Genomic DNA, 13,781 nt, shown 5'->3' on the forward strand with positions numbered 1-13,781 from the left:
AGGTACATGGGACTTTTTGTGACTTTATCAACATTTTCAGAGATGGACCAAGGGCAATGAAACAACTCTGCAAATAAGTGTTCATTATTTATATGAAAGCTGAACTGTACAGAGGTATTGAGGAGCACTTTATCTCAACTATCTCTGAAAAAGTCACCACTGAAGAAATGGTCAAACTCCCATTTTGAGGGTTTTTGAGTGTGTGCTAGAGTGTGTCTCGTTGATTAATATGTATTTAAGAGAGTTTGACTATGCCGAAATATAGGTACATGGGATTCTGTCATGCATGTGACATCATGTGCGTGCGTGTGTGTGTGCATGTGTGGGACATTACATGTGTGCATGGGCTCACATTGCTATGGAAACAGTAGCCGCTCCCTGCTGTGTCATCCCTGACTTTCATATTGTGTCAGTCTGACTCTGAGTGGTCACAGCATGTCCACCCTGCGTCTACTGGACAAAATTAACCTCCCGGTCTGTCTGAGGGATTCTTTTTTGAGAGAATCAATAACCCAACCCACCATTTGATAGAAGCAACTAACTGATAATGGAAAGATAATCATTACCGCATTGAATCATGCGACACATAGCACATCCCATGATTTACAGGCAGCACTTTTGTTTAGCACCTAATTGGCTGGGGCACTTCCACTCTTTTAGATGTTTACCTTTATGATTGTTAAACCAATCATAACAATGCAGAAAGTCAACATTTGTGAATAGATCACAAATGATCACAAATAATCTTGTCAAGGGGATTTGCCTTGAATTCAATGATCAAGTCCAAAACGGATCAAAACAACATTCTAATAAAAGGATGAAACTTGCAGCAGGGAAAACCTATTGAAACACACAAAGACCCCAACATGTATGTTTGGGTTACATTTGGACTCCAGCGGACACACTGAGCGTCTGTCAGACTGGGAAGCTTAAGTCATGAGAGAGTGCTTGCGTGTGTGTGTTTTGTGTAGCTGTCCTGGGGCAGTGACCTTAATCTGAAGCACAAGGATGACACAAGCTCAGGCGGACAGTGACAGACGAGTTCACGGATCAAAACGTGCACACGCCGCTCGCACAAATCTCTCAGTGTTCAGCCTTACCTCTGGAGCAATGTAGTCTGGAGTCCCGCAGAAGGTGCGTGTGGTCACTCCTTCTGACATGTTCTCTTTACACATGCCAAAGTCAGCAATTTTAATGTGTCCCTCAGAGTCCAGCATCACATTGTCCAACTTCAGATCTCTGAGGAAAGACACAGACATTCAAAATAACATTAGGTAATGACGACTTGTTACAGTAGGTTTCTTACACTGACTGAGTATTTCTAACTTTTATTCAGCAAAACCAAACTCGATTGCTTCTGCTGGGTGGTTACAAAAAACAAGAGCTTTCACTTTTATGGTACTGTAGTGTGTTCGTGAAACAAATATTAATTATCGCATAGCATTTCTGTTTTTAACTTCAGGTTTGGCCACTGATTAAAGAACAGCACGCACTATGTAAACTAGTTAATGCTCACCTGTAGATGACTCCTTTAAGATGCAGGAAGAAGAGACCAGCAGCAATCTCGGCTGCATAGAACCTGAAATAACAAACACACATTTACAGACTTAAAACACAAGGCAGCTTTACATTCAGATCGCTTACAGCTCCGATATTCCAGTATTCAAGAATTAATTCCATGAGATAAATGACAAGATTGCCATATGTCAAAGCTAGTGCTTCACAGACAACTCAAATAACACTTATCTTAAACTGCAATTAACATAGAATGCCAATTTGACAGTAGAAAATGATTCACTATAAAGTCAAATTGAAAAGTCTTACACTGCCTGAGGTTCCTTGAACTTGCCCACTTGTTGGATATGGTACATGAGGTCTCCTCCGGTCACATACTCCATGACAAAGTACAGACGGTCCTGTGGTTATTGAAATAGAAGGCAGCGGAGAGGGTTTAGGGAGAGAAAAATGTGCAACATTATTATTTTGCCACAAAAAAACAACAACATTAAAGTAAACAGCTTTTCTAGATTTATATTTCACTGTGTTGCAGTCAGTGTTACAGCTTCCCCTAATATTGCTGTCTGAGTCATTCCATAGTAGCCGCTACACTTTCCAGAACAAGGTGACCTAAAAAGCCCACAACAAAGCACCTGTCAGAAGATATCCTATGTGTCTGATAGTGCCGGCCCTTTATTCCCCATGACAATTTGCCCTGACCCTGGTCTAGCTGTGTTTGACAGGCCCTCACTAGGAAAACACAAACCAAGTGTAAGGTACCAAGCTGACCTCCCCATCGGGTTTAACAAAGGAGCATCTGTCCTTGGACTTGTAAGAGCTTTGATGCTCGCAGCACTAAGACGATAGTGTTTCAAACAAACTGCACATTGCATGTTATCTATCTTCAGGGTTCTTACACCTTTTCCAAAGTCAAATTCAAGCACTTTTCAAGGATTTCCAGCACCCGTACGAACCCTGTATCTTATTCTTCAACTTTTTGAAGTATTTTTTTCTCGTAGATGTTGTGCTGATTCATTTGATAGTGGCTCTCTAAAGTAGCTTGGGCTGAATGTCATTCTAATAGATGCTAAACACATGCGCTCGAAGCAAAGAGTTATAAATTATGACTGGGAATTCTTAAATGTCTTCTCTTTGAAGTGTTAAATAATGAAGTTATTCTCACTTTATGTTCCTTTGATGTGCTGTGGTATCATTAAGAGATACATTATGTTGGTGTTCCATGTGCTGCTTTCACCTATCATTATCTTTTGCTGCTTACAGTCTTCACTCACAGTATCTTAGCAAAGCAGTGCCGGCAAGGATTCTAAAAAGGGTCTGCAAAGAAATTGTGGAAATTCTTGAGAGGTTGTGAAAGTGAGCGAGTGAGATAGTCTTCATGTTTCTGTATGTGCGAGAATGAACTGTGAACTGTGCGAGTATGTTTGTGTGTGTGTGCATGAATATGCTATGAGTGATGCCAAGCTGTCTCTCCTTCTATTTCCTCTGTCAGCCTGCTGGTGCGACAGCTCTAATCAGCTGCTATAGTTCAGCATGGCCTTTCTGAGCGGCTAATTGACGTTCCTTTTGCATCCTGTGCAAACCAATGGCTGGATACCAATAGCGTTTTAACTCTAAAGGACGGCTAACTGGTGACATTTGAAAGGGTCAACTCATTACACATCAAAATGCCAAATGTTACGTTCATATCATAACTGGACCTCGCCTGATTTTAGACTGTTATACTAAGCCAGTTTGCTACATTTCTATTCCTGGCATTGTTATATAATAGGTCTTGAAGCAGAGCTAAAATATATACATCTCTATGTTCTAACAGACATACATGGGGGATAGAATAGGGGATATTTTGCATGTTCGTGTTTTAAATTATCCAAATTACGATGCGAAGCACAAAGAAAAAGCAGAATTACTTTATGCATTGTATGCAAACGCCTGTTTGTACGCATGTGGGTGCACTAATATGCATTTGTTTCTTTTTATACAAGCAAGCACAATATACTACTTGTGTGTGTGTGTAGAAAATAAAGATATTTAAGACTGCATGACTTCACTCATACAGTTTTGTGGTCTGGTTTAGACATGACTACAGACGTAGATGCACGTACATACACATGCTTTTGTGTACACACGCACAAACCTGAGCCTCCTTATTGGGGTTTGTTTGTTTCCCCGTCTCAATTATTTATTTATTTGCTTAAATCGTACTTGTCATACACGTCCTCTGCTGTTCTCTACAACACTTTATGACTAAGCTGTTTAGCTCAAAGCCCCTTCATGAATTAATCTGACCTGACCTGACCTACAGTGTCCTGATTCGTGTCCAGGAGCATTTTACCTACCACAGTCTGGAAGCACGAGTGGAGGTGGGTGAGGAAGGGTGGCTTGTCCTGCTGGGCCAGGACTCTCTTCTCCACCATGGTACATTCAACGTCATCGTCCTGAATCACCACGTCCTTCTTCAGGATCTTTATTGCGAACAGCTCTTCAGTGCCCTTCATTTCTGCCAGCATGACCTTTATATTGACAGACACACAGGGAAAGAAGGGAGGTAGGTTGTAAAAGTTATCATTTTTGTTTACCGCGTTGTATTTTGTTCCTTAAAAATCTCCTATCATGCTATTTCTAGGCATATATTATGTGTCTCAGATATATACAAATATATAAAAAACAACGTGTTTTTCTCAAAATGCCAAATAGATCATGCATTTTAGACATCCCTCATATCCCTCTATTTCAGCCCTGTTCGAGATCCAGCTAAATGCTGCCGTGATTAAACGCCATCATGTTCCAAATCACATCAAGGATTATTTCTGAAACAGTTTGGAGCTCAAATGCTTTTTCTCTTGCGAGTTTACCACGAGATGAGTTCCTTGTTTTTTCTCCTGCTTTCTTACACTTTCTCCAGTACAGTGTGGTGTTAGCTCTGAGAGTTAGCGATGCTTGCTAATGTAAACAAAGACCATATTACATCCAAAACACGAAGCGCGTTGTTTCTTATAGCGACGTTTCTGATAGGGCAGTGGGTGTAAAGTCAGCCCACATTTCCGTCATATGTTATGTTGTGTTGTGTTCCCCTAGACCGGGGCGTAACACATATCGGATGCAAATCAGGATCAGCTCCGTTGTACCCCCATTTTTTGAGATTTGGGTACAGAGGAAAAGAGAGGAGTTTTGTTTTCTGACACGTTGTTAGTTCCCTGACACACCGGGGACACATATGTATAAAGGACATTAAAAAGTGCATTTTGCATGATAAGAGACCTTTAAGATCTTGTGCTGTCTTTTACTTGTAAAACAAATGTATTGTGATCACAGCTGCCTCACCTTGCCGAAGCTCCCTTTCCCGAGCACAGCCAGGAAGGAGAAGTCGCTAAGTTTGACCTGGTTCATGCTGGTGAAAGGCTGTGGGCTGGAGCGGCCGTCGTCCGTCTGGCTGATCATCTTCTTACCTGGGCCTAGCTTGGCTTTCTGCACTCGGGGAACAAAAGGGTTGTTTGTTAGAGATCCGCCATTTGAAATCTCCTTGAGAAATAGACACCAAATGAAGCTTGGCTATGTTGTTGGGACAAGATTATTGTCCTGAATTCCTTAAATGTAGATCTTGTTTTAGGTTATTATAGACACAAAATGTAATAAAGTTATAAGGAACCAATGGTAAACTTACAAAGTGTATTAGTGTTGGTTTCCTCTCAACACAACATGTGAGATCAAGATCAACACATCAACTTTTCTCTGTTTGTTTTACAAATGTGTACCACTACAGCCATTATCATAAACATTATTTGCTATGTTTTAATTTCATCCCCTACACAGTCACACTGCTTAGTTGCTCACTCACATTGCCGATACACAGATGATGAGCAGAATTCAAAATCAATGAGTGAAAGTGAAATGAGACCGTGGTGCCATTGTGGCAGGAATGATGTGTGGAAAAGGAGAGTATATACACATTATTTATTTTATCTTGTCATATTATTATTTACTAATAAATTGCTGAAGCTGTGAAACATCTCGTTTTTTTAACGAATTTAATTTAATTTAAATAAAATCGTAGTACTGGCTGTTTTCTGATAGCTTGAAGGAGGCAACCTGAGAATAGTGACACACTATTACAGTAAAAAATACCACCTTTTGTGGAGAGAAAGTACCAACAGACATATCTATGAGACATCCTTGCAACATTAATACTTTTATATTCGAAAGGGAATTTATATCTTGTGATTGCATATCACTTGTAATGATATAATATCTTTAAGTGATATAACTTTACATCTGAACTGGTCTGCTTCTACACATCTGACTATGTAGGATAGAAAAAGTCTCAAAAATGTGTTCAAGCCTTCCTCCTGAACTGAGGGCTTATTCACCAGGACAGTGACATGGCTGCTAGAGTAATGGCAAAGAGGACACTGTGGCATTTGCTACAGTATGTGCATGTGAATCCTGTCCAGTCAAGATTCTCTCATGTTCAACCTGCATTGGCAAAGATAGTGTCTTCTATGCACTTCCTTCATGCCAAAGTCATGCGTAATCTCCCACCATAGCAAGATGCTCCAAAGAACAAAACCAGTTCAGTCTAAACGCTAAACCACGATCAAGAGCTAATTGTTCTCCTCTTTGGAACACTACTACCTGTCTGCACAAGAACACAACCGAGATTGGCAGGTCCATTATTCACACCATGCTGATCCTCTACACCAATCTACATGCACATGCTATTGATCTGCTGTAGCAAGGACCATTTGGTATTATATTTCTAAGTGTCCTTCCTCACTATAGAAGATCCTTCCCCAAATCTGTGCAGGTAACTAGGAAGCCTTCACTACATAGTGAAAAAACATGTGCACACATAATCCCACATTTATCACATTTCATCTTCAGGAATCAGTTAAAGGAATACTTGACAACGATTTGATGTTTTCTTGTACCCTCAGTTCATTGAGACTTCTCTCTGTTTGTTGATACAATTGTTATCAGTGTATGTATTCATGAAAGACAAAGCTTTCTTTAAAAAAGATATTCTGAATAAAAATACATTTTACGCGAGACAACCGATGCTGAGCAGCTTTAGTTTGGTTAATGGCATCCACCTTTGTCTGATCTGAAGCAGGGAGTGCAGCACAGAAAGGCAAAGCAGAGCAGACCACACCAGATCACAGCACACCTGGAAGCTTTAGCCAATGAAAAGAGCCTGACCGAGCCGAGCGAGCAGCAGCCTTACTTCCTCCCTCTCAGAATCACCTGATCAGAGTCTTCCACAACTGCTTGGTCCTGAAACCAAAATGGCCGACTCACTTAGTACACTGGAAAATAATGTAAGCCAAAAGGGCTGACTCATCCAAGACATCTACAAACGCAGGACGTTGAGGGCTGATTCAAAGAGTGTTTATGAATATAAGAAAATGTAATGAAGATTTAGTAATAATGTTGTATTTAAACTAGGGGTGCACCACATTATTTAGTATCTATGGATTGGGTATGGGCAGATTTTAATCCAAACAGTTAGTGCTTCTGCTTCAATTGTTATGTTCACACCTTACATACAAAGTATTCAAAATCTATTCCAGGAGAGAAAAATCTGAATCTATCAATTTTTAACAAAGAAAAAATAATCTCTAACACTAAGCGATAGGTTTATAGAAAACCATGTGAATTATGTCATTAATTATGACCTGCCTGTATTCCACCAAGAAAGTGGTTTGAAGAGGAGAAAGGAAAAACTGAATTAACGAATGTGAGTGAACATCAAGACAATTTTAGGGTGGTGTCAAATCACAATCCTCTAGTATGAAGAAGAAGCAGAAGCAAGGGGATGATTTGTGAGTGGGAAAAAAAGGAAACAAAAATGTATTACCTTGACAGCACACACACGAACACACACCCATACGAAACAGTTGCTCATCATTCTGACTACAGTATAGCATTCTACTTTAGTTAAATGCTCACATCTAGTGGTCAACATTGGTTTTATTTTTATTAATCAAACCAAATATGTTGCCGGTGTGGAATATTTCTTTAGTTAATCATCCCAGAAAATTAGAATGTGAGGTGAAAGGTCGAAAATAAGGCAGGTTAGGCTTAAGCAAATCCTAAAATAAGTAAACGTAATACTATCAGCAGGTTATACCTCTAGTAGCAATGGTGTGAGGAAGCACACACACAATGTTGACAGGCAGAGGGAGCCATAGACAAGTACAGCGCACAAAGACACACATGTAAACAAGTGTATAGCCATGAATTGTGAACAGTACAATGTCAGGATGTACTAACCATTTATATTCACATAGAAAATAATCAATAATGTACTTTCATTTGACGCACACATTCACCTTATCCAAAGGGCTTAATGATCCGCAGAGTATACAGTGGGTATATTGAAGAAAAGCTGAAATGTCCAATAACGTACACAAATCAGCTGCGTATGAATATCAATGTTTGCCTGGACAAACATTGATTTATTGCAGCAATAACATTTGCTTTTTTAATATGTGTCCTTATCTTATTTTTCACACACAGAACAAATGGTTGGTAAAATAGATCTATAGGTTGGAACCACAAACACATGAGGAGAAATGTAGTAACATGTCACCACGACAAGACGGACAAGAGAGGAGAAGACGAGGAGACGAGATCAAAAGAGTTCAGGAAGGAGAAAAAGAGATGAAAAAAAATACAACTATTGGATAGGAGAGGAGAGGAAAAAGGGAAATGAAAAGATTGACAAGGAAACCAGAGAGGAAATGAGAGGAGAAGGCTACCTTTAGTCTAAAGTTATGGCAATCCTGAGAGCATGGGGGCAAGAAGGGGAGAGAGGAAGAGAGAAACTCTTGCATTAAATATGACAACGTGACACAGGATGAAGAAGCACTTGTACAGTATAGGTCTCACCAAGCACACAGGAGGGAGCGGGAGGCTGAGGGAAAAAAGGAGAGAACCACAGGGGGGTTTATGAAGAGGAACAAGGGGAGAGAACTTCTCGAGGAAATATATTGTCCATAAAAGATTCAATAAAGTCAAGTGACTCGAAACCTTTGGAGACCCGGGGGAAAACGTATTAACAAAATAAATAAAAGCACTGCCTTTATCGAAGTTATACCCAACAGCATGGTGCGCTGGTTATTATTTTCAGGTTAAAAAAAGGATTTGAGTTCTGTGTGTTATATCTGAGAGAGGCCGTTAAGGACTTTGTATAAAATATACAGTATAGATCCTTTAGAGAACACACTACAATAGGGCTGGGAGAACTGTGTTTATTGTGTGTGTTGTCTCTTTTCCCCAAAATAATTATGCTAATCTACGCTAATATTTCACATATACATATATATATCTCATCAACTATGATTTACTTGCAGATATATTACTACGACAACCAAATGCAGAAAAGGCAAGAGGAGGTCATACTCTTCTCTGACCTTATTAACATAATCCTCCCTTCCTGTAAGGAGATATACAATGACATTGTCGATTCATCACTGGCTTCATTTTAATTTGGTGTTAACAAGGTTAAACAAACCTAAATATTGTTACTTAAATATGTCTATTAAAAAAAAAAGAATAATATTCAAATATATCTGGGAATATTAAATAATTTAAACCTTTTCTTTCTTACATGTATTATCATTTATGTATACGAGTCAGTGTGAGGCCCAACTGGACCTTGAATGGACAGCACAGGAACGCCCTTTACAAATGATATATATATATATTCTGAAGATTTGTATTGGTTTCAACATCAACCATGACCTTTCTGAGATACAGCCTTTACCTTCTTTCTCCTTTTGCCCAGAACTGTCCAATATGTGTGGCAGAAATGTCATGAAAAATAACTTTAATAAAAAGCCTCTTCAAGAGACCTTAGCTCCCGCTGAGAGGCAGACAATCAGAAGAGCACAAAGAGAGCGGCTTCGCTCGCAGCAGGGCCGACACACCGGTGCAGGAAATTGGATGAAGGAAAAGGCAACTGTGTCTCATCAGTGGCCTCCTGCTGAAAAAGGTGTGTGTGTGTGTGTGTGTGTGTGTGTGTGTGTGTGTGTGTGTGTGTGTGTGTGTGTGTGTGTGTGTGGTGTGTGTGTGTGTGTGTGTGTGTGTGTGTGTGTGTGTGTGTGTGTGTGTGTGTGTGTGTGTGTGTGTGTGTGTGTGTGTGTGTGTGTGTGTGTGTGTGTGTGTGTGTGTGTTGCAGGTGGCATTAAATGTAAGAGTTATGATTTTCTCCCAATTTGCAATGCTGTTCAGGAAAACCTTTTTTACTTGATTATTGATTATTCTAAAGATGTTGGGATGACGATCATAATAATCACTACTACAATAATACACTATCATTTGAACTTTATTACTAAATGTAATCTTTTTGACAGCTTGCTATACAATTAATATGAAAAGTGTTTTCATAAAAACAGTCTCACCACAATTTGCCTGAATCAACAACAAAACCATATTAAACAGGAATTGCATCAAATGATAGTGTTATTTTTTTAATTTTGCTCTCTCTCTCTCTCTCTCAATGTTGGTGCGCAAATGCGCCTTTTTTCAAATGATCCAGTGCTCTTTTTTGGCGGGGGGTGCGCATGCACACTTGCGCACCAGTTATGTACAGATCCTAGACAAGAAGTCAACAGACAGAGACATCAACAGAGACAGTCTAATTCAGCACAATTCTCACCTCAAATTTCTCCCTGAGTTCCTCATTCCCGTCATCCTCCTCTGAGATGGGAACGTTATAGTACTCCCCCTCCTCCTGGCACAATAACTTATACCTGGAAGAAAAGACGGAAATAATAAGAATGGAAATATACAGATAAGACATTGTGAGATAATAAAACTATACCTTCCTTTCTTTTACTCTACATTTGTCATCTTCCACTGGTTTGACCTATAGGGTCTGGACATGGTTTATGGGAAACCTGTCTCTTCTCTGTTTCATGGGGTATTTGACACCTCCTTACAATGTATGACACATTGAAGCAGACATACACACGGTCAAGTAAACTGGTGAAATATCAGAATCTCTTGCTTCTCTGGGACACACTGTTTCTGTGCCTCTCAAACACTACAGAACAAGTTATGCCCTCAGCACAGTCCAAAACTAATACTACTGTTTGCTTCAGAGGTTGCATTGTTTTCAGGAACCTGTGATGTAAGCTGCGTTTTACTATAAAAAAATGGGTTAGGGTTACATTAATAATGGCGCGTATATTTTTTTCTTCTTCTTCTTCTGCTTCTTCTTCTTCTAACACTGCTTAGGGAGTACCATTAAAATAACACATATTGCTTTTGTCAGATTAATTAATTAACTTTTTTTTATTGGCTAAGGCACAAAACAAAAACACAAAATAATTGTAAAAAAAAGTATATTATTAAAAATCTAGGCTTCAAGTGTTCAATAACATTATTTCACAACAGTGAAGTTTGAGTGACTTTCACTGAACTTGTGTTATTAAAAAAAATAGACACGGAGCACAACAACATGGAATTGAGCGTTACCAGCCAGCGACTGGAGCCTTCATGAGCTCTGACACGCCGAAGGAAAGGGCCCCCATGAAGTCGTTCCTGGTGGTGCGGTCCCAGTCCCACACCTCCACCGACAGCCTGCGGTCCTTATCTGTAGCCTTCAGCTTGCTACACAACACAGAGAGGGAACCCATTATGTTGATGTTTAAAATGTCAAGTATTGTATTCAAATGATTCAATAATTAATTTGGGTGACTTTTTAAAGTTTCCTTAATGGTAGTCGCTTAACTTACTACTGACATTCACAATACCTGTGATGTCAAAATGTAAAGGGAAGTGTATCCTCTGGCTGGCAGGTGGATTACTCACAAAGTGAAGGTCTCGTTCCATTTGGGGTTCAGGTTGGCGCGGACAGTCTTGGTCTTCTGCTTGGTGGAGTTTTTGGGGTCTGGTATGAGCTTAAGCTTGACATACGGATCAGACGCGCCATTGGGGTCCATTGGAATCAGGTTTATGCCTTCAATCACTGATGTGGAAATAAAGAAGAGGGGAAATCATGAGTTTATCTATAGAGACACACATTTAAAACATAGAATATGTACTATGAAATCATTTGACATAGCACTGTATCTATACAAAACATCAGAAGCATATTCAAAACAAAAGGGGTAATTTGTTTGAAGTGCATTTGAGAACACAAGCTCACTCACACCTACACACAGACACACATATCAAAAGAAAGGGTAACGTGTTGTGTTTCACTTTATTCAAAGAATATGAAATGTTTGTTGAACTATGAAACTTTAAAAAAAAAAAAACTGCACTGTGAGAATCACTGATATAGTGTTTACATCAGTTTTTAATTCGCACCACTGTCTGCCTTAATAAGGTATTCAGCACACTTCCAAACATACTATCCTGCTAATTACCATACAAATACTTGATGGATTAAATTAGCCTCGTTGTAATGCTGATTGAACACATTGTTATCATTTATATTCTTTGTGGTTTCTAAATTATAAAATTGTATTGTATGTCAGGATAATAAAAGAGCTTTCTTTGAAGCAACAGGTGGATATCAATAGAATAAATCACAGGTGAAGTCGATCAAACGTCGAGGCACAGCCCGTGGGGATTGATGCAGAACCATTTAGAGACCAAATGCAGAAAGTGTTATGAGAAGAGTGATTCAACATTGCAGGCTGTGACATGCTTAATCAGGCGAGCGCTCTCTTCCTCCTGCTGTATTTAGCTGTTCAGTAAACAAGGGCACACCAGGGACATTAGCACTCCATTAGCCCTGAGCATTGGAGCGATGCCAGACCTGAGATACCCCACACACACACACACACACACACACCACACACACACACACACACACACACACACACACACACACACACACACACACACACACACACACACACACACACACACACACACACACACACACACACACACACACACACACACACACACACACACACACACACACACACACACACACACACACACACAATGCATCCCTGAAGGAAAGGTGTTATTGCCTGCATTGCTGAGCTAAACATTGGCCCCCTGGAGACCCCTAGAGCCTCTGCATGTGGCCCCTTCAGTCATATTACAATAGGTAACCTGGAGCGGGCGGCATTAACACAGGATAGGTCTGAAGTTGATGCAAAAGTGCCCAAAATCTTCCATTAACACACACACACACACACACACACACACACACACACACACACACACACACACACACACACACACACACACACACACACACACACACACACACACACACACACACACACACACACACACACACACACACACACACACACACACACACACCACACACACACACACACACACACACACACACACACACACACACACACACACACACACACACACACACACACACACACACACACACACACACCAAATAACCGCTGTATACTGTCTTTGCACTTGAGTGCAGTCTTTTATGGATGCACTTCACAGCAGAGGAGGGAAGACTGAGCTCTCTTTGGCGAATTCTTCGATGTTTGTTCCATTTCACTAAAAGAGGTCAAATGGAATAAAGCAACAAGGGTTTTCACATTTTGCATCTGGATGGAACAGTAAATGGTCCCTCAAAGTCATCATTCTGCATTACAGTTGTTGATGTGTGTTATATCTCTGAGAAACCAGCTGGGTTCTCATGTTACGATCATATTTTTTGCACCTTTAGATGTCTTGTCATAATCTACTTTCACACCTACATTGTTCTTACCCTGTCAGATTTCCACCTGGGTGATATAAATCCACATAGACAATCTACAAAGTACTTACATTTGCTTTTTATTTTATCTTATTAAAGATAGTTTTTTAAGTTGAAGATAGACAGGAGATGTGAGGCAGATCTCCCCCTAGGCCAGGGGTCGGCAACCCACATGCGGCTCTTTAAGCCCTCTGCTCTGGCTCCCTTGAGCTTATTGACAAAAATAAGAAGGAAGTAAAATAAAAGTATTTGTAGGACTATTTAAATGTTGTTGCACGGTTGAAAATGTTTCGTATCTTGTATTTTGAGGTGATACTGTGACACATACAAAAAAAAGAAAAACGGTTTTAATTAGGTCAACTAAAATATACGTCATATTCTGCTACGGTCCCGCACCAGCGCCTTTCCTTGCAGGCGAATAGCCTGACCCCCGGCTCAATGAGCTAACTATGGATACATCAAAGAAAAGAAAAGTATCGGAGGAACACAGAGGGTTTCATTCTGCGAGTTATATGCTTTCACAGCAAACGATGCTGGCTTACCGGTATAGTTTACATGT

The 13,781-nt window shown here is 40.0% G+C and overlaps 1 protein-coding gene across 1 annotated transcript in view; it reads right to left on the reverse strand.

Annotated features, from left to right (window-relative positions):
- Nucleotides 1-13,781, reverse strand: part of prkcaa (protein kinase C, alpha, a) — a 165,627-nt gene that overhangs the window by 53,554 nt on the left and 98,292 nt on the right. Inside the window, exons 6-13 of the mRNA XM_034077813.2 lie at nucleotides 11,332-11,488; nucleotides 10,996-11,130; nucleotides 10,175-10,268; nucleotides 4,840-4,983; nucleotides 3,855-4,028; nucleotides 1,825-1,916; nucleotides 1,517-1,579; nucleotides 1,101-1,239 (exon numbers count right to left, since the gene is read on the reverse strand). Of these exons, the coding sequence (XP_033933704.1) occupies nucleotides 1,101-1,239; nucleotides 1,517-1,579; nucleotides 1,825-1,916; nucleotides 3,855-4,028; nucleotides 4,840-4,983; nucleotides 10,175-10,268; nucleotides 10,996-11,130; nucleotides 11,332-11,488 (998 nt within the window). The remainder of the gene's footprint in view (nucleotides 1-1,100; nucleotides 1,240-1,516; nucleotides 1,580-1,824; nucleotides 1,917-3,854; nucleotides 4,029-4,839; nucleotides 4,984-10,174; nucleotides 10,269-10,995; nucleotides 11,131-11,331; nucleotides 11,489-13,781) is intronic.

This window comes from Pseudochaenichthys georgianus, chromosome 1 (assembly GCF_902827115.2).
Source record: "Pseudochaenichthys georgianus chromosome 1, fPseGeo1.2, whole genome shotgun sequence".
NCBI classification, from domain to species: domain Eukaryota; kingdom Metazoa; phylum Chordata; class Actinopteri; order Perciformes; family Channichthyidae; genus Pseudochaenichthys; species Pseudochaenichthys georgianus.